Source organism: Embiotoca jacksoni, unplaced genomic scaffold (genome assembly GCF_022577435.1).
Source record: "Embiotoca jacksoni isolate LCO1_2020_lvr unplaced genomic scaffold, fEmbJac1.0.p SCAF_97, whole genome shotgun sequence".
Classification (NCBI taxonomy): Eukaryota; Metazoa; Chordata; class Actinopteri; family Embiotocidae; genus Embiotoca; species Embiotoca jacksoni.
Genome location: NW_027185455.1, coordinates 222,535 through 242,512, shown reverse-complemented (window position 1 = coordinate 242,512; position 19,978 = coordinate 222,535). Strand labels below are relative to the sequence as shown.

Genomic DNA, 19,978 nt, shown 5'->3' with positions numbered 1-19,978 from the left:
AAAATGACCTCCAGCAGGCCACTAATGTGCAAGTTTCTGCTCAAACTGTCAGAAACAGACTCCATTAGGGCGGTACGAGGGCCCGACGTCCACAAGTGGGGTCTGTGCTCACAGCCCAACACCGTGCGGGGCGATCGGACTTTGCCAGAGAACACCAAGATTGGCAGCTTCTCCGTCGGCGCCCTGCGGTCTTCACAGACGAGAGCAGGTTCACACTGAGCACATGTGACAGACGTGACGGAGTCTGGAGACGCCGTGGAGAACGTTCTGCTGCCTGCAACATCCTCCAGCGGGACCGGGTCGGCGGCGGGTCGGCGACGGTCTGGGGAGGCGTTTCTTCGGAGGGCAGCGCAGCCCTCCGTGTGCTAGCCAGAGGTACCCTGACTGCCATCAGGTCCCGGGATGAGATCCTCAGACCCATTGAAGACCATCTGCTGGTGCAGTGGGCCCTGGGTTCTTCTGATGCAGGACAATGCTCGGCCTCATGTGGCTGGAGTATGTCAGCAGTTCCTGCACGATGAAGGCATCGATGCTCCGGACCGGCCCGCCCGTTCCCCAGACCTGAATCCAATCCAGCACATCCGGGACATCGTGTCTCGTTCTGTCCGCCGACGCCACGTCCACCACAGACTGTCCAGGAGTGGACCGATGCTTTGATCCAGGTCTGGGAGGAGATCCCTCAGGAGAACATCCGTGGTCTCATCAGGAGCATGCCCAGGTGTTGTAGGGAGTGATACAGGCACGTGGAGGACACACACACTACTGAGACTCATTTGGACTTGTCTTCAGGACTCTCCACAGAAGTTGGATCAGCCTGTGATCTGATTTTTCCACTTTTATTTTGAGTATGATTCTGAATCCAGACCTCCATGGATAATGATTTTGATTTCCATTGATCATTTTTATGTTATTTTGTTCTCAACACATTCCACAATGTAATGAATAAAGATTTTCAACTGGAATATTTCATTCATTGAGATCTAGGATGTGTTGTTTAAGTGTTCCCTTTATTTTTTTGAGCAGTGTATGTGACACCAATCCATTAAAACCCTGGTTGATACCAAGTCATGGAATTGCGAGTGTACGGCGCTGACGTGTTCCATGACGGAGAGCATCAGGAAGAATGCAGGCTTAGTTTGATACGTTGCTGAACACTGGGTGGTATGCCGAGTGAAGAAGAGGGACACCTTGTGCTCCCCAAGCGTCTGCTCGTCGTCATTTTCCTGTCCAGCACACATCGTTGAAATAGCAAAGGAGCTTGAGATCATATGTGCGCCGATGGGTGTGTTAGTCCTAAAATAAGATGCGTTGCTGGCACACTGCTATCCTGAGGCATCGGAAAACAACTGACCAACAACAATCTGGTTTTAAGGCAATGGTGTAGAACTCTGCTGTTATTTTAAAGATGAAGTTAGTCATACACCTTTACATTGCACACACAGACTAGCAGAAGTGCACAAACATGCAGAAAACTAAAATTTTGAATAAGAATACAATGTGAAAGATGAATATTTTTTTAATTACTCTGCTCAGCCCATGCACAAGTCGACCTATTTTCTCTGCAGTGAAAGCATTCTTTCCCACTAATTCGCAAATCTGCCATTATAAAAGCAATCTGCCAGGGTGCAAAGTGAACCAGGCTTTTAAAGGGAAGAGAGACTAATGCTCCAATGGCTTTATTTCATCTAATGTACAAAACACAAGTAGGATTAATTATGGTTGTAAATCCCACACCTTTGAACCATGTGACAAATTTTGTGGTCAGATCATCCATTCTTAACAAGCAAAAGTGAATTTGGGCCTTGATTGCAGTTTAGAATGTGAACCTATTGTTCAAATCGAAGCTCTTGAGAGAGATGACTGACGACTGGAACGAGACAGACAATCGGAGAGGACAAGAGGAGCAGAAGGAGCTGGACTTCCTCCACTGGCTTATCTTTAAGATCACATCATTCACACCCTCGCTGACTAAAAACTCCATTTGAAACAATCTGATATTTTTTCAGTGAAATTCTTAAAGGCGGAAAGTGTTGCAGGGACAGAAAGTGTTGGACTTCAGGGCCATATTACAGGTTACTGATTTCACAGGAAATGAAATAACTCAGGAATATGCTGACAGTAACAGTCAATATGATATCAAATGCACTGCAATGGATTCACAGTTGCAGATGCATCATTATTTAAAGTCCTGTCTAAACAAGTGTCCCTACCACCATTCTGTGTTCAGGGAGTTTTACTCGTGTTCACAAGTAAAACTCCCTGAACACAAAATGGTGGTAGTCATGTTGCAGAAAACAGAAGGAGACTACAGGTAATCACCTAAATGATGTATTCTCTCCATATACAGTATGGGAGTCACAACCACAGAATTTCCATATTTCACATTGTGACAAAAAAGGCATCTTTTTGAAAATGGAGAAAACTCCATCTGGTGAAAAAGGGATGTACAGTTTAACTTGTTAATGTATTGTTAAATGACTTCCTTTGATACTCACCTGGATAATCTACAGCATATGATCAAAGGGAGATTTCCTACATTAAAACAACAGCTCCAAATCACATTGTACGGACTAGAAAAAGAACAATGACCAAACTCAGATATGTATTTGGAGCTCAGGTTCCACCGGACTGACAACTAAAGTAGGGACCGAAAAAACCCTTAAAGAGGAGTTTTTTCCCTCCTAGCTTATGTGGGAATTGTTGAATTGTTGGGTTTCTCTGTATAATATTGTAAAGCTCTGCTGGAAGGACTTTAATGTGTTAAGTGCCATGAAATAACCTATGTTGTGATTTGGTGCTTTATAAATAAAATTGAATTGAATTGAATGAAAGCTATTGTAGTGTACTAGTGAAAGCCTTCTTTGTCATGACTATTACAGAATGGGGCTCGATAGACTGCTCAAACAACAGCATCTGTTCCTCGATGGGTATCTTGGCTCCGCTACACAAATGTTCACAGCTTCAGTCCCGTTTGCTGTGATTACAGTCTGTACACCCAGTTTGCATTAACGTTGGCTCAGCACTCTGGGAGCCGGAACCATCAGCGAGTGGTGGCGCTGGTGACGTGGAACGACATTGAAGCTGAGCGTTTTTTGCTAAAAGTAGTTTCAGCCATGGTGGAGTGTTGCCCGCTGTGATTGGTTCAAGCTGCTGAGGTCTACGCCCAATAGTAGGATTAGGATAGGACTGTAGCTCGATATAGATGAAGGTTACAAGTTTCATGACCACGGCCATGGACAGTGTTCTATGTTTTAGACAAAATAGTATTCATTCCATGCTTACCAAAGACACGTTCATCATTGATGTTCTTAATGCAAAACCAGAGGCCTGCAGGGAAGGTACAGATGAGGATGTGAAGGTCAAAGAAGAAGGACACCCAGGTGGTGGGCTGGTGCTCAGACACCGATGCTATGATGGGAATGTGGATCTTAGCGTAGCTGTGAAAAACATGGACGACAGAGAGAGGTCAGACAGCACAGGAAGAGTATGGGTAGCCATAGTAACAGAAAAACAAGGTCTTTATAAAAACTCTGTTATTAGTAATACCAAACATGAATGTGTTACTAATACTAAACATGAATGTGTTACTAATACTAAACATGTTCTATCAACACATGCTCTGAAATGGACTGGAGCTAAATGAATAAAAAGACAGTAAATCAGCCAGTAGACACAGTGGTATAAATAGGAGGTCAACCAACTCCTTCACAATCTCTCCTTCACTTGAACAGATTTACAGGTAAATATGCTCCTGGATACGTTTAAACTTAATTAGTTATCAGTACAACACGTCCATTGTGATGACTTACCCAGTATCCCAGAGGGAGTAGAACCGGCCACTCCATGGAGCAATGTACCCTGAAGGTGAGAAACACACACAGACACACACACACACACACACACACACACACACACACACACACACACACTTAGTGAGAAGATACTCAACACCACAGGAGACGTGTCAGTGATCTGTGGACTGTCATGCTTTGGTGCAACATTTCTTATGTCTGTAGTCATCATATAATTACTCTGATGTGGGCGTTTCAATGATAACTGAGAACACAAGCGCTAATAATCGCTGTTAGAGAGCCAGCAGGTGGTCCTTTAAAATAGAATAAATGTGAGTTGCCATTAAATTGCTCATTTGAATCATAACCAATGTACATGTAGCATCTCAATGGCCTGTGTTTCAAATGAGAGTGTCCATGTTAATGAATGAGAGCGTCCATGTAAGTGGAAACGTAAGTAGAAACATAACTGGAAACGTAACTGGAAACGTGACCGGAAACGTGACCGGAAACGCGACGGGAAACGCGACCGGAAACGCGACGGGAAACGCGACTGGAAACGCGACCGGAAACGCGACGGGAAACGCGAATGGAAACGCGACCGGAAACGTAACTGGAAACGTAACTGGCTTATTGTACCATAAAAGAAACAAAACTGTAGTCATGAAACTCTCAGGTTTTAGGGAAGCCAGCAGTCAGATGGTTCGGGCTAAAATGTCCTTGGCAGCAGAGTCTGTAGTTCGACTCCCAGCCAGACGGACATTTAGCAAAAGTCATTCCTCTGGTCTCTCTCTTTATCTTCTATCGCTGCTGTCAAATAAAGAATACTTGAAAAAGAAAATTCAGCTTTCGATTAGCCTTCTAAGAGACAACAAACCTGTGTATGTCAGATAGATGACTGAGAGAAAAACTACTCCAGCAGCCAGAGAGACACCCAGAAAGAACAGCGTCTGGAACTCCTGCCGGGTCAGTCGGTCCTTCAGGTACTGCAGGAAGGCGTAGACCTGAAGCAGCACGAACACACCTGCACACATACAGCGCAAACACAACTAGTTCAATCTGCAATACACAAAGGTCGGAAATCCTTGTTGGTCAAGATGAAACAAATGATTTGTTGTGTTAGACCAAAAAATAATGCAGACAATGACATTTGTATTGTTTGATTTGTTTATTAGTGGCTGTTCGTGTTTCTAACATAAAGAAAATCAGTTATTGTGGCATATTTAAAATCTTGTTTCATACCGTCCATGTTAATTAAATACGAAGCCATTGCTTTAATGGAAATACGCATGAAGCAACAATCACATCCATTTTATCTACACTTTAGTGTTTTAGGATTGTTCGGGTCTGAATACTTTAAGGCGTCTCGGAAGAAACTGTTTGTCTTTAAATCCACATACATTGTGATGTGGCCCACATTAGAAATACACCGATACTAGACCTTCATATGTAGTGTGAAAGCAGTGCTGAATTATTGTTTTACCTATTAAAAAAAACCAATGTTTTACATTGAATGTCATGAAATAAGATTTACTGCACAGACCTGCAGTTTACACATATTCCAGGCCTTCAATGCTATTTTCCCATCTTCCCCTTGGTGACTGGTGACTAACCTGCTGCCGCCATGTGTTCACTGGTCCTGATTGGCTGAAAGCCCACAAAGGGGATCTGCATGGACAGAACCAGGCCGATGATGTAGAAGGTGCTGTAGGCTGCAGGAAGACATCAACCCATTACAGACAAACTGCTGGTAAAATTATATGTCAGTACATTTAACTGGCTACACAGATATTCAATCACTAACGATGACTTTACATAAACCGGATGCCTTACCCAGACTAAATCTAAATAGTCACTGGATGGTGAGATTCAACATTTTTCTAATCATCAACAGAGGACAACGACAGATGTATCGAATAAGTGCTGTTTGTGCATCCGAAGTCGGATCTGGTTGACACGTTCCTTTATCGCGATGAACATACACACAATCTGAGTCCATCAGAGAAAACACCACATCCACAGCTGAAAATACCCCTCAATAAATACACTCAATCCTCTTATCCAAAATAATATTTGCTAAGAACGACACTCCGATGGCATCTGGAGAATGTTATCTGGCAGCGTGTCCAGGGAACTTTCAAAAGGAACTGGATCATTTTCTGTATTATTTCCTTGGATTATTCCTGAATCTACATGGATGTATGGTGTGAGATGGGGTTCTGCGTTGAGGACGGACATCAGTTGGGACATCTGCGTGGCTTTTAATTGTGGCATTGAACACACTTCACCAGTCAGCACATGTTCTTCATAAGGACAGTTTGGTTCCATTTCAGTTCACACACTTTGGGAGAAGTCAGACTTTGGGAGTTTGAAGAAAACTCTAATAATTGTGTGATTGGGTTGATGTGTGTGCATCATCTACTTGCAAAGAGGTTTTGGGCCTTAAGAAACAAAGAATGGATTTCAGCAGAAAGCTTAAAGACGATAGAGAAGAGAAAGCAGACAAAAGCAGCAGCACAAACTGAGGCACAGGAAGAGCATTCGGTGGTAAACAGAAGTGTGAAGAGAAGCCTAGAGGAAGACAAACGCTGGCAGCAGAAGCAGAGGACGCAGCCTATCAGAGAAACATAAGGAATCCGTATGCTGTCAGGAAAGTTTGGCAAACCAGAAAGACCTGTGAAGGACAAGGAAGGGAGGACAATACTAGATGAAGCCTGTCTTTTAAAAAGAAGAAACCTCCAACAGAAGGAAAAACTCTTTTAACAGAAGAAACCTCTAACAGAAGGAAAAACTCTCTTTTAACAGAAGAAACATCCAACAGAAGGAAAAACTGTCTTTTAACAGAAGAAACCTCCAACCGAAGGAAAAACTATCTTTTAACAGAAGAAACCTCCAACAAAAGGAAAAACTCTCTTTTAACAGAAGAAACCTCCAACAGAAGGAAAAACTCTCTTTTAAAAGGAAGAAACCTCCAACAGAAGGAAAAACTATCTTTTAACAGAAGAAACCTCCAACAAAAGGAAAAACTCTCTTTTAACAGAAGAAACCTCCAACAGAAGGAAAAACTCTCTTTTAAAAGGAAGAAACCTCCAACAGAAGGAAAAACTCTCTTTTAACAGAAGAAACCTCCAACAAAAGGAAAAACTCTTTTAACAGAAGAAACCTCCAACAGAAGGAAAAACTCTCTTTTAAAAGGAAGAAACCTCCAACAGAAGGAAAAACTATCTTTTAACAGAAGAAACATCCAACAGAAGGAAAAATTGTCTTTTAAAAAGAAGAAACCTCCAACAGAAGGAAGGAAAATCTATCTTTTAACAGAAGAAACCTCCAACAGAAGGAAAAACTCTCTTTTAAAAGGAAGAAACCTCCAACAGAAGGAAAAACTCTCTTTTAAAAGGAAGAAACCTCCAACAGAAGGAAAAACTCTCTTTTAACAGAAGAAACCTCCAACAGAAGGAAAAACTCTCTTTTAACAGAAGAAACCTCCAACAGAAGGAAAAACTCTCTTTTAGCAGAAGAAACCTCCAACAGAAGGAAAAACTCTCTTTTAACAGAAGAAACCTACAACAGAAGGAAAAACTGTCTTTTAACAGAAGAAACCTCCAACAGAAGGAAAAACTGTCTTTTAAAAAGAAGAAACCTCCAACAGAAGGAAAAACTCTCTTTTAAAAGGAAGAAACCTCCAACAGAAGGAAAAACTCTCTTTTAACAGAAGAAACATCCAACAGAAGGAAAAACTGTCTTTTAACAGAAGAAACCTCCAACAGAAGGAAAAACTCTCTTTTAACAGAAGAAACCTCCAACAGAAGGAACAACTGTCTTTTAAAAGGAAGAAACCTCCAACAGAAGGAAAAACTCTCTTTTAAAAGGAAGAAACCTCCAACAGAAGGAAAAACTGTCTTTTAAAAAGAAGAAACCTCCAACAGAAGGGAAAAAACTGTCTTTTAAAAAGAAGAAACCTCCAATAGAAGGAAAAACTGTCTTTTAACAGGAAGAAACCTCCAACAGAAGGACAAATTATCTTTTAACAGAAGAAACCCCCAACAGAAGGAAAAACTCTCTTAATAGGAAGAGAGACTGATGTTGATTAAAAGTGAAAATATTAAATTCTACAAAGAAAGATTTAATGCAGGGCTGTTGAGGTATACCTCAAGACCTTGCAAGTCAAATACTACTGGAACTACAGACCAACCATTGTATACTTATTCAATTAGTGCTCCTTCATGCGAAAGCAGATTAAGGATTCATTCTTTGCATAGCAATATAAATACAAGTAAAAGTACTGCATTTGAAATATTGTTTGAATAAAGTGCAAAGTACATCAACTAAATGTAATTTAAATGCACAATTACTAAAATCTTCAAAAGTACAAACAAATATAAGTTTCTTTAAAAAAAATTATCCAGTAGTTTCCTTAACAGGTGGACACTTAAGTAAATGTTAGTCAAAGACGAGGAAATATTAAACTTGTTGGGCTATAATTCACATCTGGAGCATTTCTCAGCATTTCTGATGGTTTAACTTAACTACAGTGTAACCACAGCAACCGTCTGGCACACTTATTTGGGTTTTAGACAACAAAGGAGTTCCCTGAGAGAGAAATAAGATAAATCAGGCTTTGGATACATACAGCTAGTAGAATAAAGAATATCACTGGTCTTATCCTCAACATTAATGCACACTAAAGCCCCATGAAAAAAAGATTTGGAAATCATAACAGCTGGTTTTTTATTATTATTATTCTTTACAAAATTCAATCTTTATGTGGCCACTTCATGAACTTCTTTAAGATGTCTGCAGTTTTAGTTGAACAGCATTCAAGCTAAAAAAAAAAAAACTGGAACTACTGCTGTGCAGTTTAATTCCTACTGCAGTTTCCATCCATGTCTGTCCAAACTCATAAGACGTAGTTAAGACTTTGAAGGAATCATTGAATGTGTTTTCATGTTTGGCCAATAAAAGTGATTCTGACAGAACACAAAGTTGAAGCCATGAAAGTCGACAATACGTCCAACATGGATGTTGGTACAAATCCTAAAATGTTAATGCTTTACTGACATCTTAAACCCGGGATCACAGATCTATACACTCCCTAGAGCTTCAAGGTCTCCACGGTACCAGCTTTCCACGGTACCGGCTTTCCACGGTGCCGGCTTTCCACGGTGCCGGCTCTCCACGGTACTGGATCTCCAGACGCTGAGCGGCCTGCGCTGGTTCTGGGAACCAGCAGCCGAGCTGATGCCCGCTGGAGGGAAATCTATTCTCAGGCTTTTATTCTACTGGAGAACCTGCTGCTGTTCATCAAATCTCCAATGGATTTCATTACATATTTCTAATTTATCAGACAGGAGAGATAGAGCGAGGAGGAGGAGGGAGGAGGTGAGAGGAGGTGAGAAGAGGAGGGGGGAGGAGAGAGGAGGTGATAGGAGGAGGAGGGAAGAGGTGAGAGGAGGAGGGCGGGAGGAGGAGGGAGGAGGTGAGATGGAGCGAGAGGGGTGTGGGTGAGAAAGGAGAGGGGAGGAAGGGGAGGGGGAGAGGAGGTGAGAGGAGGGAGGAGGTGGGAGGGGGAGGAGAGATGAGGTGAGAGGAGGAAGAGGAGGGGGGAGAGAGGAGGTGAGAGCAGAAGGGAGGAGGTGGTGAGAGGAGGAGGGAGGAGGTGGGAGGAGGGAAGAGGTGAGAGGAGGGAGGAGGTGGTGAGGGGAGGAAGTGGTGAGAAGACGAGGGAGGGGGTGAGGAGGAGGGAGGAGGTGGGAGGAGTATCTCCAGGGCATCGTGAACTAGTAGTGTGGGTAGATGATTGACATGTGAAACAGCAGCCTGGTGATGCAGCCTCAGTAAGAAGCACCCTCTGCTGGTCGGATTCTCAGTGTGACAGTCTGTGTAAATAAGTGACTTCTATAGCTCTGAGTGTCATTGTGTTGGGTCTCGGCTCCACGTTCAGCGATGGTACTAAACACACAGGACCGAGTTCAAACAGGCTGAATAATTTCAAGATTGAAAATGTGTCATTAATTGAAGAGTATGAATTATCTTACTATATAATCCAGTTATTAATTTTTTGTACCCTTCCTTTGCTCTGTGACATACCGACGGCCGAAGGTCCAAGTAAATCAATCATATATTACATGCGTAAATAAAACCCCTCCCACAATCTGCTGTTACAAACGATGTCGCCCATCAGCTGCATACGAGACAAGAGTGATGTTGAAGGTGAGTGTGATGTGACGTGATGGCTGCCGACACAAAGAGACTTACAGAACACGAGGATCAACAACAACCGAGTAGAAGTCAACTGCAACCGAACAGCTGATCGATTCAGGGTTCTTCACCGAAGACAAATCAGCCTGCAACTTAATCAGCGTCACAGTTACAGCAGTGACACTCATTCATTAGGAGAACAAGTCAAAACCAGGTTTCGTTCCTGATGCAGACGACGAGCTGCAAGCTCACTTCATTCAGAAGGATAACGGAGGAGCAGCACACACACATCAATAACTTCAGAGCAGCACACACACACACATCCACTGGTTCTCATCAAAACTGTACACAAGAGAAGATGTGTATGTGCCATCGAATTATAAATATAATGTGTGTCTGTGTGTGTGTGTGTGTGTGTGTGTGCGTGCGTGCGTGCATGCGTGTGTGTGTGTTGTTCCTCACCGATGTAGACTCTTCGACTGAAGCGTTGCATCAGCAGCAGGACAAACACATGCAGAGGAATCAGGTTGATGATGAACACGTAACCTCCCCAAGCTGAAACCTGTCAATCACAACATATTTAATGAGACCAGTTTTAATATTTGCCTGTAAAAGTCAGTGGTGGAGGTTTGTGTGTGTTTGGATTATAAATACACACAAACAGACTCAGACCTGATCACCGACGAGCTTCCACAACTGAATCTGAGCAACGCTTTCAACCACAGAAGATGATCAGTCCAATAACCATCCCATAATTCCCTGTAAACTGGTGGCTGTATTTTCTCGTATTCATGACACATTCATAACATGGTGTTTGGTTTTAGGTCGAGCTGCAGCTCACGGAAATCCTCATCGTGGGGATAAAAAGGTTGAGCTAATTTTTTCAAGGAGACAAAATCTTGTTTCAGTTCGATTAACAATTTACAATTAAGAAATATTCAGTTTAATATAAAGGAGGAGAGAAACCAAAGGATATCTATATTTAGGTCAGTGGAATTAAATAATTTTAGCATTTCTTTCACTGAGAAACACTTAAAACGATCAACTAAAATAAGTGAAAATAGTTAGTGATTTATTTTCTGTCAATCAACTAATTCATTCAGGAGTTCTTTTGTGATTGTTGCGATCAAAAATGTTTGATTTGGCGGCGTATTTTCAAAATTTTATGTTGACATTTTTGTGGAGTTTTAAGTGAGTTTTTGTGCGTAAAATTGCGGGAATTAGAAAAAATAGGAAGTTGTGAATTTTTTTTTTAAATGATTTTAACCTCAACCTGATAAAGGAATACATATCTAATCACTTCCTGTGATAATAATCACAGAAATATTTTAGTGTTAATGTTTAATATTTATTGAACGTAGAGAACCGTAGAGATAAAAGTTCCTAAAAGCTCCTAAAAGCTCCTAAAAGCTGCATATATTTCCAGAACAGACCGTCTGTGACTGGAATATAGAAACAAGGACTACATCAGCTGTCAAAATAAGAGCTTTAGATGCTGTTTAATTCATGTTCATTCAACACATAGACCTGCTGGATGAAACAAACAAAGAGACGTCTCTGACAAATGGACGTGTGGAGAAAACTCATTTAACATCCAGTAATATGGAATCACTTCCTTTGATCACAAACATTTAATCACATCATTTTAATGTGAACACCACATTTCATTTCCTGTTTCTCCTCTTGTTCCGGTTTCTCCGGTGAACAGTTTTATTTGGTGAAAACAGGATCAGAGACTTTCTGATTAAATGAGGAGTTATTGTTGTTTATAAAGTGAGTTTAGTTTGAAAAGATTTACTTTATGTCGTTAATACTTTCAGCTCAGATTCTGATGATGACGTTTTTTACGGAAAAATCACGGGAATTTAAAAGAATTGCAAACTCGCAAATATTGTGGAGTTACAGTGCATCCGGAAAGTATTCACAGCGCTTCACTTTTTTCACATTTTGTTATGTTACAGCCTTAATCTAAAATGGATTAAATTCATGTTTTTCCTCAAAATTCTGTACACAATACCCAATAATGATAACGTGAAAAAGGTTTGTGTAAAACTTTTGCAAATCTATTAAAAATAAAGAACAAAAATATAACACGTACATAAGTATTCACAGTCTTTGCTCAATACTTTGTTGAAGCACCTTTGGCAGCAGTTCCAGCCTCAAGTCTTTTTGAGTATGATGCTACAAGCTTAACTCCTATTTCTGGGCAGTTTCTCCGATTCTTCTTTGCAGGACCTCTCAAGCTCCATCAGGTTGGATGGGGAGCGTCGGTGCTCAGACATCTTCAGATCTCTCCAGAGATGTTCAATCGGGTTCAAGTCTGGACTCTGGCTGGGACACTCGAGGACATTCACAGAGTTGTCCCGAAGCCATTCCTTTGTTATTTTGGCTGTGTGCTTCGGGTCGTTGTCCTGTTGGAAGATGAACCTTCACCCCAGTCTGAGGTCCAGAGCGCTCTGGAGAAGGTTTTCATCAAGGATGTCTCTGTACATCGCTGCATTCATCTTTCCCTCCATCCTGACTAGTCTCCCAGTTCCTGCTGCTGAAAAACATCCCCACAGCATGATGCTGCCACCACCATGCTTCACCGTAGAGATGGTATTGGCCAGGTGATGAGCGGTGCCTGGTTTCCTCCAGACATGACGCTTGGCATTCAGGCCAAAGAGTTCAATCTTTGTTTCATCAGACCAGAGAATTTAGTTTCTCATGGTCTGACAGTCCTTCAGGTGCCTTTTGGTAAACTCCAGGTGGGCTGTCATGTGCCTTTTACTGAGGAGTGGCTTCTGTCTGGCGACTCTACCATACAGGCCTGCTTGGTGGAGTGCTGCAGAGATGGTTGTCCTTCTGGAAGCGTCTCCTCTCTTCACAGAGCAACGTTGGAGCTCTGTCAGAGTGACCATCGGGTTCTTGGTCACCTCCCTGACTAAGGCCCTTCTCCTCCGATCGCTCAGTTTGGCCGGGCGGCCGACTCTAGGAAGAGTCCTGGTGGTTCCAAACTTCTTCCATTTACAGGTGATGGAGGCCACTGTGCTCATTGGGACCTTCAATGCTGCACATTTTTCTGTACCCTTCCCCAGATCTGAGCCTCGATACAATCCTGTCTCGGCGGTCTACAGACAATTCCTTGGACTTCATGTCTTGGTTTGTGCTCTGACATGTCAACTGTGGGACCTTATATAGACGGTGTGTGTCTTTCCAAATCATGTCCAATCAACTGAATTTACCAGGTGGACTCCAATCAAGTTGTAGAACCATCTCAAGGATGATCAGTGGAAACAGGATGCACCTGTGCTCAGTTTTGAGTGTCATGGCAAAGGCTGTGAATACTTATGTACGTGATTTTTTAATTATTTTTTTTTTAAATTTTTAATATATTGGCAAAAATTTCAAAAAAACATTTTTTCATATTATCATTATGGGGTATTGTGTGTAGAATTTTGAGGGGAAAACAATCAATTTAATCCATTTTTGAATAAAGCTGTAACATAAAGTGTGGAAAAAGTAAAGCACTGTGAATACTTTCCAGATGCACTGTAATTATTGTGATGGATTAATCAACTAATACTGCAGCTGTAGTTTTGGGGAAATGACTGATTCTGGAACACATTTCCGAGCAACTGGTATCAGGTGAGGACACTTGTTGAGCAACTGGCTAAGCAGGGGCCATTTCCTCATTTAACCAAGTTATAAAGCCATAAAGTGCTTTTACTCCTCCTCCTAAAATTAAGACTACGTTTCATTGTACTCCATTTTTTGACCAGTGCTCTTGATAGATGGAGGTTCAGATGTTGTCTGTAGGTCCAAGTTTTACCAACTAAGGTTTTTGAGTGTGTTCTCACCATGTAGAAGTAGGAGAGGCAGCATCCGACGGCCCAGAACACCGACCCCGTCTTCACGGACTTCACCTGCAGAGAGCATCACACACGCACGCACGCACGCACACGCACGCACGCACGCACGCACGCACGCACGCGCGCACACACACACACACACACACACACACACACACACACACACACACACACACACACACACAGACAGACAGACAGACAGACAGAGTGGAATCAGCTTCACTGGTTTCTCCTGGACGACTTTGTTCCGTTATCTTAGGTTAGGTTAGGTTAGGTTAGGTAGTTACTTTATTAATCCCCGAGGGGAAATTTTTTTCGCTACAGCAGCATACAGGAAGCAATAAGATAATAATAGAACAATAGAAAAGCAATAAAATAGCAGTAAAATAGCAGTAAAAAATATAAAATATAAAATGCACAGTATATACAGTACAGTATATATCTATATATATTATATACAATGGCTGACACAAAGCAGAGCAGCCTGTCCGACACTCTTTACCTTCCCAAGCGGACGGCACGGCAGCTGCTAACTAGGGCTTAACAAGAAGGACAGGTGGGGGCTGCTGCCATTGGCTGGCCTTTTCACGGCACATGTCAACTATCACAGGCTGAGCCAATCAGATGTGGAGGATCGAAGAAAATGAGAAATAATGAAATTGTAGGAAGAGTGAATGATTTGTATAAGGAAAAGATCCAGAGCATTCACTGAGGACTCATTAATTTATTCTGTATTTCACATCTTGTGCATGTATCTTGATTTATTCATGGTGTAATTATTTGGGACCTGCTTAAAGGCAGGGGGCAGAAATCAGACTATTGATACTATTGCACTTCTATCCCTACCACCAATAAGATTTGGAAAATATATTTATATTTTTTTTAATATATATAAATATACTTTGACCAAACTGAACCCCATTGAATGCATGTGAAATCTACTATTATTCAATGAATGTCTGTGTTCATTTTGGCAGCATTTGAATTCAAATTTATGGAGATATTGATGTTAATTGATTTAGCATATTTCCAAAAATATAAAAATAAAAATGTGACAATCCAGGGGATGTCCTGACAAAAATGTCAGCTCTGTAGAAAGCAGGTGATTTAGTGTAATTTTTTAAAGTTTGGAATATTTAGAATTGTTATAATAAGCGATGCCCATTTTAATCAATCGACAAGCATCAACTGAAACGGGACTCTAGATCGTGCAACCCAAATTTCCTACAAATACGTGTAACCAATAAGAAGATAAACGTTTCGTATTTGTAGCGCCCCCTATCAGTAGAACATTATAAAGCTGCTCAGCAAAACATGGACATAGCATGTGCACATGTGCACCAAATTTGGTTCCAATTGGTTAAGCCAATTTCGATTTACAAGCATTTATGTAAAATTTAAATTTAAATTTAAAAAATAATCAACAGATGGGCATATCGAAATTCGTTTGATGACATTAGATCAGAAAGGTTCAAAGATGATCCTGCCAAAGTTTCTCAGACGACTGCATAAGTAGGTTTTGAGGAAAGTTAAAAAGTTGACATTTTTAAATCAGAAGAACATTGGAGCATATAAGAATTGTGAATGTAGCCACAGCGGAGATAATTGCATAAACATAAAGTTGATTGTTACAGTGCCACCTTGAGGTTAATTAGTGTCATTTTTTTGTGCCTGAGTATTGGGGGGGAATTGCAACCAAGCTGCTACTTTGGGTAATATTTGGATTTACAGTTGTTTCTGCATGATCACTTTTAGCAGAGAAGAAGAATACAGACACGAGGGTCTGGGTTATATATATATATATTCTTCTGCCAGTGTCAGAGAAAATAATGCAAACACAGCAACTACTGTCGATCAACGCAGCGACAACATAAAAGTTGTCGATCAACTGACAACAATACAACGTTAAAATTGACCCATTTCTTCAGTACCTTGCAACCAGTGCTGCAGCTGTGAGTCTTTGAAGGGAGAGCTGGGCAACAATAAGGTCTTCCCAGCTCAAACCCTCCTATGTTAGGCTCAGTAAAGACAGGAAACAAAGGGCGAGTCAGTCGATCATGAGCCGAGGACAATTATATCCATCCATCCATTATCTAAACCCGCTTTATCCTGAACAGGGTCACGGGGGGCGGGGGGAGCCTATCCCAGCTCGCTTTGGGTGAAGGCAGGGTTCAGGCAGCTCGCCAGTCCATCACAGGGCCAACACACGGAAACAAAGACCATTCACACCTAAGGCCAATTTGTAGAATCCTCAATTAACCTGAGATGCATGTTTTTGGATGGTTGGAGGAAGCTGGAGTACCGAGAGAACCCACGCAGGCACACTGACAAAAAGTAGACTCCACACAGAAAAACCCAGGCCCGGAATCGAACCCAGAACCTTTTCACTGTGAGGTGACAATGCTAACCACTGCACCAATGTGCCACCCGACATTTATATGATTAATTATAATTCTCATGTCCTTTTATTTCTTGTAAATATAGAAATATTGATTATTGCAACTTTAAGTCATTGGAGGAAAAGACATGAGTTTTGTATCAGCAAATGTTATTCCCAACTCATGATGACGAGTCAGTGGAGAGAGAAATGAGAACCGTTATAAATAGCTGCATAATGGAGGTCAGTAAAGTCTGCGTGAGCGTACCCAGAGGTAGTAGGTGAACTGCAGGGCGAAGATAGCAATGCCTTCGTTGTCAAAGGAGCCAGCCACGGAGCGGGAGATGTAGCCAGGGACGATGGCGATGAAGCAGGCCGCCAGCAGCCCGGCGCCCTGGTTCCACAGCTCCCTCGTCAGCAGGAAGGTGGAGATGGAGGTCAGGCCGCTGAACACCGGGGCCAGGAACACACACACATCCCGGATGTGAACGGTCACATGCAGCAGGTTGAGCACATAGTGGATGAGGCCTGCTGTGACCATCAGACCTGGATATACCTTGAAGAAGAGGGGAAACGCACTGTTCAGACCAGCAACGTTCATTTCCTCCTCCTCACGTCACACGTAATAACACTGTTTGTGAAGACAACAGCTCCATTATTGGAAAACACAACAAGAACTGTGAGCAACTGGAAATGCTGCTTTAAAAGCAAGGTTTGCTTCTGCCATTGGAAATGAGCCATTTAACAACCCCACCCCCCCACCCCCCTGAGCTAAGCAGCCCCAGCCCCCCCTACACACGCCATTAGGAAATACTTACTGTGCCCCCCACAATTCTCCCCAGAGGGTACCAGGCTCTTTCATCAAACCAGTTGAGAAATTCATAGAAGCCATTGGTGGTGAGGTGGTGAGTGGACCTGTAGTTGAACCTGCAACATTAAACCACAGACAGATGGACAAGGTTAGTTACTTAGTTAGTTAGTTAGTGTCTCACTGAAGTCTGGGCATCAGGTTTCACCAGAACAACCAATCTGCTCCAATCAAACCAAGCAACCCTCAAAACAAATTTGATTACATGTATAATTGATCATTTTCACTTGCTAGGGCCAACCGAAGATTCCCCCACTCGACTAGCAGTAGTTCGCTCAAGACAATAGCTGCCTCAACTTTATAGTCATCTGATCATTGTGTGTGTGTGTGTGTGTGTGTGTGTGTGTGTGTGTGTGTGTGTGTGTGTGTGTGTAACCTATTGCACTGTTACTGTTCCAGATGTGCAGCTTCAGACCAAGGGAGAAGGAGCTCTGGTTTCAGGTGTTTCTGACCACCTGTACAGTGACGAGGTGGCAGAACTACAGGTGTACCACTGCATCAACTGGCCTTTATTCCCTTTTGTGGGGCAGCGAACACAATAAACAACATTTGGGTGGCTGCTGCAGTGAAACTGGGCTTATCAAGACACATGATGGCTGATTACAGTAACATCCCTACTGCTGCCAGCAGCCACTATGTGCTGCTAATCTTACTTCTCCAAACTCACAACAGAGACAGGGCAAGTCGCTGAATTCCCACAAGTGTCCACGTCACCCCGTGTTACCCAACAGCCCATCTCCCCCAGAACCAAATGCTACTTTACGTTTCCATTTAAGAAAGGAGGTCAATCGTCCTACTAGCAGGTTCCAATCTTCTTGCTATGAGCAACTACGCTAACCTCTGCACCACTCGGCCGTCTGCTATGCAAGATAAGAACCCTATATAAATATAAAGATCATTTATTAATCACCGTCATATGCGCTGGGGTTTACCAGACATATCAGACAGTGAAATGGGTCCAAATAGGGAGGTGTTGTTCTTGTGTCCTACATGACTTTGGGTCCCACCCATTTTATGACCCATGTCCGATTTTATTGGACAGAACACCTCTATTATTCTTTCCTCCTATTCCTCATTATTCATGACGTAGGAGGATGCGTTCCCGTCTGTGACTAACAATGCACAATATTATTATTACTTTGTGAGATATTTGTGACAGCTGAGAAAATAAACAAGCAATTCATGGCTTCCTGTTGGTTACCAAATATTAAAAACAACGCCAGCAGGTCTGACTCCTGACAGATGAAACTAAAACTACAACTGTGCAATTCAGAAGGAATTCATGTAACTTCCAATTTGCTTCAATTCGTTCCTCTGTAATAGTGTGAATTAAAAATGGTCCAGAGTTCATAGGCAACAATGCCTGCATTTTCTCCTCTGTCCAGACCACTGAAAGGACCTACAGTCATGGATGAATTTATTGGTGACCAACAGATCAAAGACTAAATGCTTTATTCCGCCTGAAAAGTGATGAAATTAAATGTAATTTATCCTGTCCAACTGCACGTCTTTGGTATCTTATTCGAAAGCAAAAAAAGTGTGAAAAAAGATAAATTATTATTCTCAAAGATCGTTCTAAAACACTCTTGATAGCTTTGTTGGAACCCCAAGAAAAGTAAAAAAATAATTGGATTATAGTGTTATTTTTCGACTCACTCTTTTATGTAATAATAACACCGTTTCCAAAAAAGTTGTGATGCTGTGTAAAATATAAATAAAAACAGAATGCAATGATTCGCAAATCACTTAAACTCACATTTAAATGAAAATAGACCAAAGACAACATCAAATGTTGAAATGGAGAAATTCTCATGTTTTATGAAAAATATCTGCTTATTTTTAATTTGATGGCAGCAACACGTCTCGACAGGGTCAACAAAAGACTGGAAAAGTTGTGTAAAGCTAAAAAAAAAAAAACACCTGGTGGAACATCTGACAAATAATCATGTTACCATGTCAACAGATCAGTAACATGATTGGTTATAAAAGATGATTTCAGAGAGGCAGAGTCTCTCATCAGTGAAGATGGGGAGAGGTTCAACACTCTGAAAGACTGTGTTGGAAAATAGTTCAACAATCTAAGAATAATGTTCCTCAACGTAAAACTACAAAGAATTAGTGGATTTCATCGTCTACGGTTCATAATATCATTAAAAGATTCAGAGAATCTGGAGAAATCTCTGAACACAAGGGACAAGGCTGGAAACCAATATTGGATGGTGGTGATCTTCGGGCCCTCAGGCAGCACTGCATTAAAAATACACTATTCTGGAGTGGAAATCACTGCATGGGCTCAGGAACACTTGTGAAAACCATCGTCTGTGAACACAGTTCATCGCTGCATCCACAAATGCAGGTTAAAACTCTCCAAAGAAGAAACCAGATAGAAACATGAGTGTAAACTGCTTAATGCATATCAGTTAAAAGGTTTTAGAAAAAAAACAAAAAACAGACACACACTCACCAAACACTGATCACAGGTAGAATCTTTCCTGTATGTAGCAATACTTCATTCACATTCATTCATTTTGTTGATAAATAACAAATATTTGGTGTTTCTGAAAACACCCCCACGTTACTGTTATAGCCGCCAACCTTGGAACAGACGAGTTTCTGCATAGTTAACTGGAGCAAAGCAGGTCTGCTGAGTTACTACAGATGAGCCACGCAAACAACAGTGAAATGTATGAAGAAGACAAAAAGTGCCGGGAAAAACTTGACATCAAACATGCTTAAACTTGGAGCGTTTAACAATTTTCAAAAGTTGCAGCACTGAAAAGACAGAAGAAGAAACTTCAATGTGCTGTGAAGAAGGTTGGAAGTTACGTCTTTGTCACTACAAAGTCACAGCATGGAAAAGATCTGAAAGTTGCAATACAACTGAGGAAAACTG

The 19,978-nt window shown here is 41.7% G+C and overlaps 1 protein-coding gene across 1 annotated transcript in view; it reads right to left on the bottom strand.

Moving 5' to 3' along the window:
• Positions 1 to 19,978, bottom strand: part of LOC138193837 (dolichyl-diphosphooligosaccharide--protein glycosyltransferase subunit STT3B-like) — a 47,763-nt gene that overhangs the window by 9,033 nt on the left and 18,752 nt on the right. Inside the window, exons 2-9 of the mRNA XM_069142086.1 lie at positions 17,036 to 17,144; positions 16,486 to 16,773; positions 13,829 to 13,894; positions 10,452 to 10,551; positions 5,405 to 5,503; positions 4,669 to 4,815; positions 3,810 to 3,858; positions 3,283 to 3,437 (exon numbers count right to left, since the gene is read on the bottom strand). Of these exons, the coding sequence (XP_068998187.1) occupies positions 3,283 to 3,437; positions 3,810 to 3,858; positions 4,669 to 4,815; positions 5,405 to 5,503; positions 10,452 to 10,551; positions 13,829 to 13,894; positions 16,486 to 16,773; positions 17,036 to 17,144 (1,013 nt within the window). The remainder of the gene's footprint in view (positions 1 to 3,282; positions 3,438 to 3,809; positions 3,859 to 4,668; positions 4,816 to 5,404; positions 5,504 to 10,451; positions 10,552 to 13,828; positions 13,895 to 16,485; positions 16,774 to 17,035; positions 17,145 to 19,978) is intronic.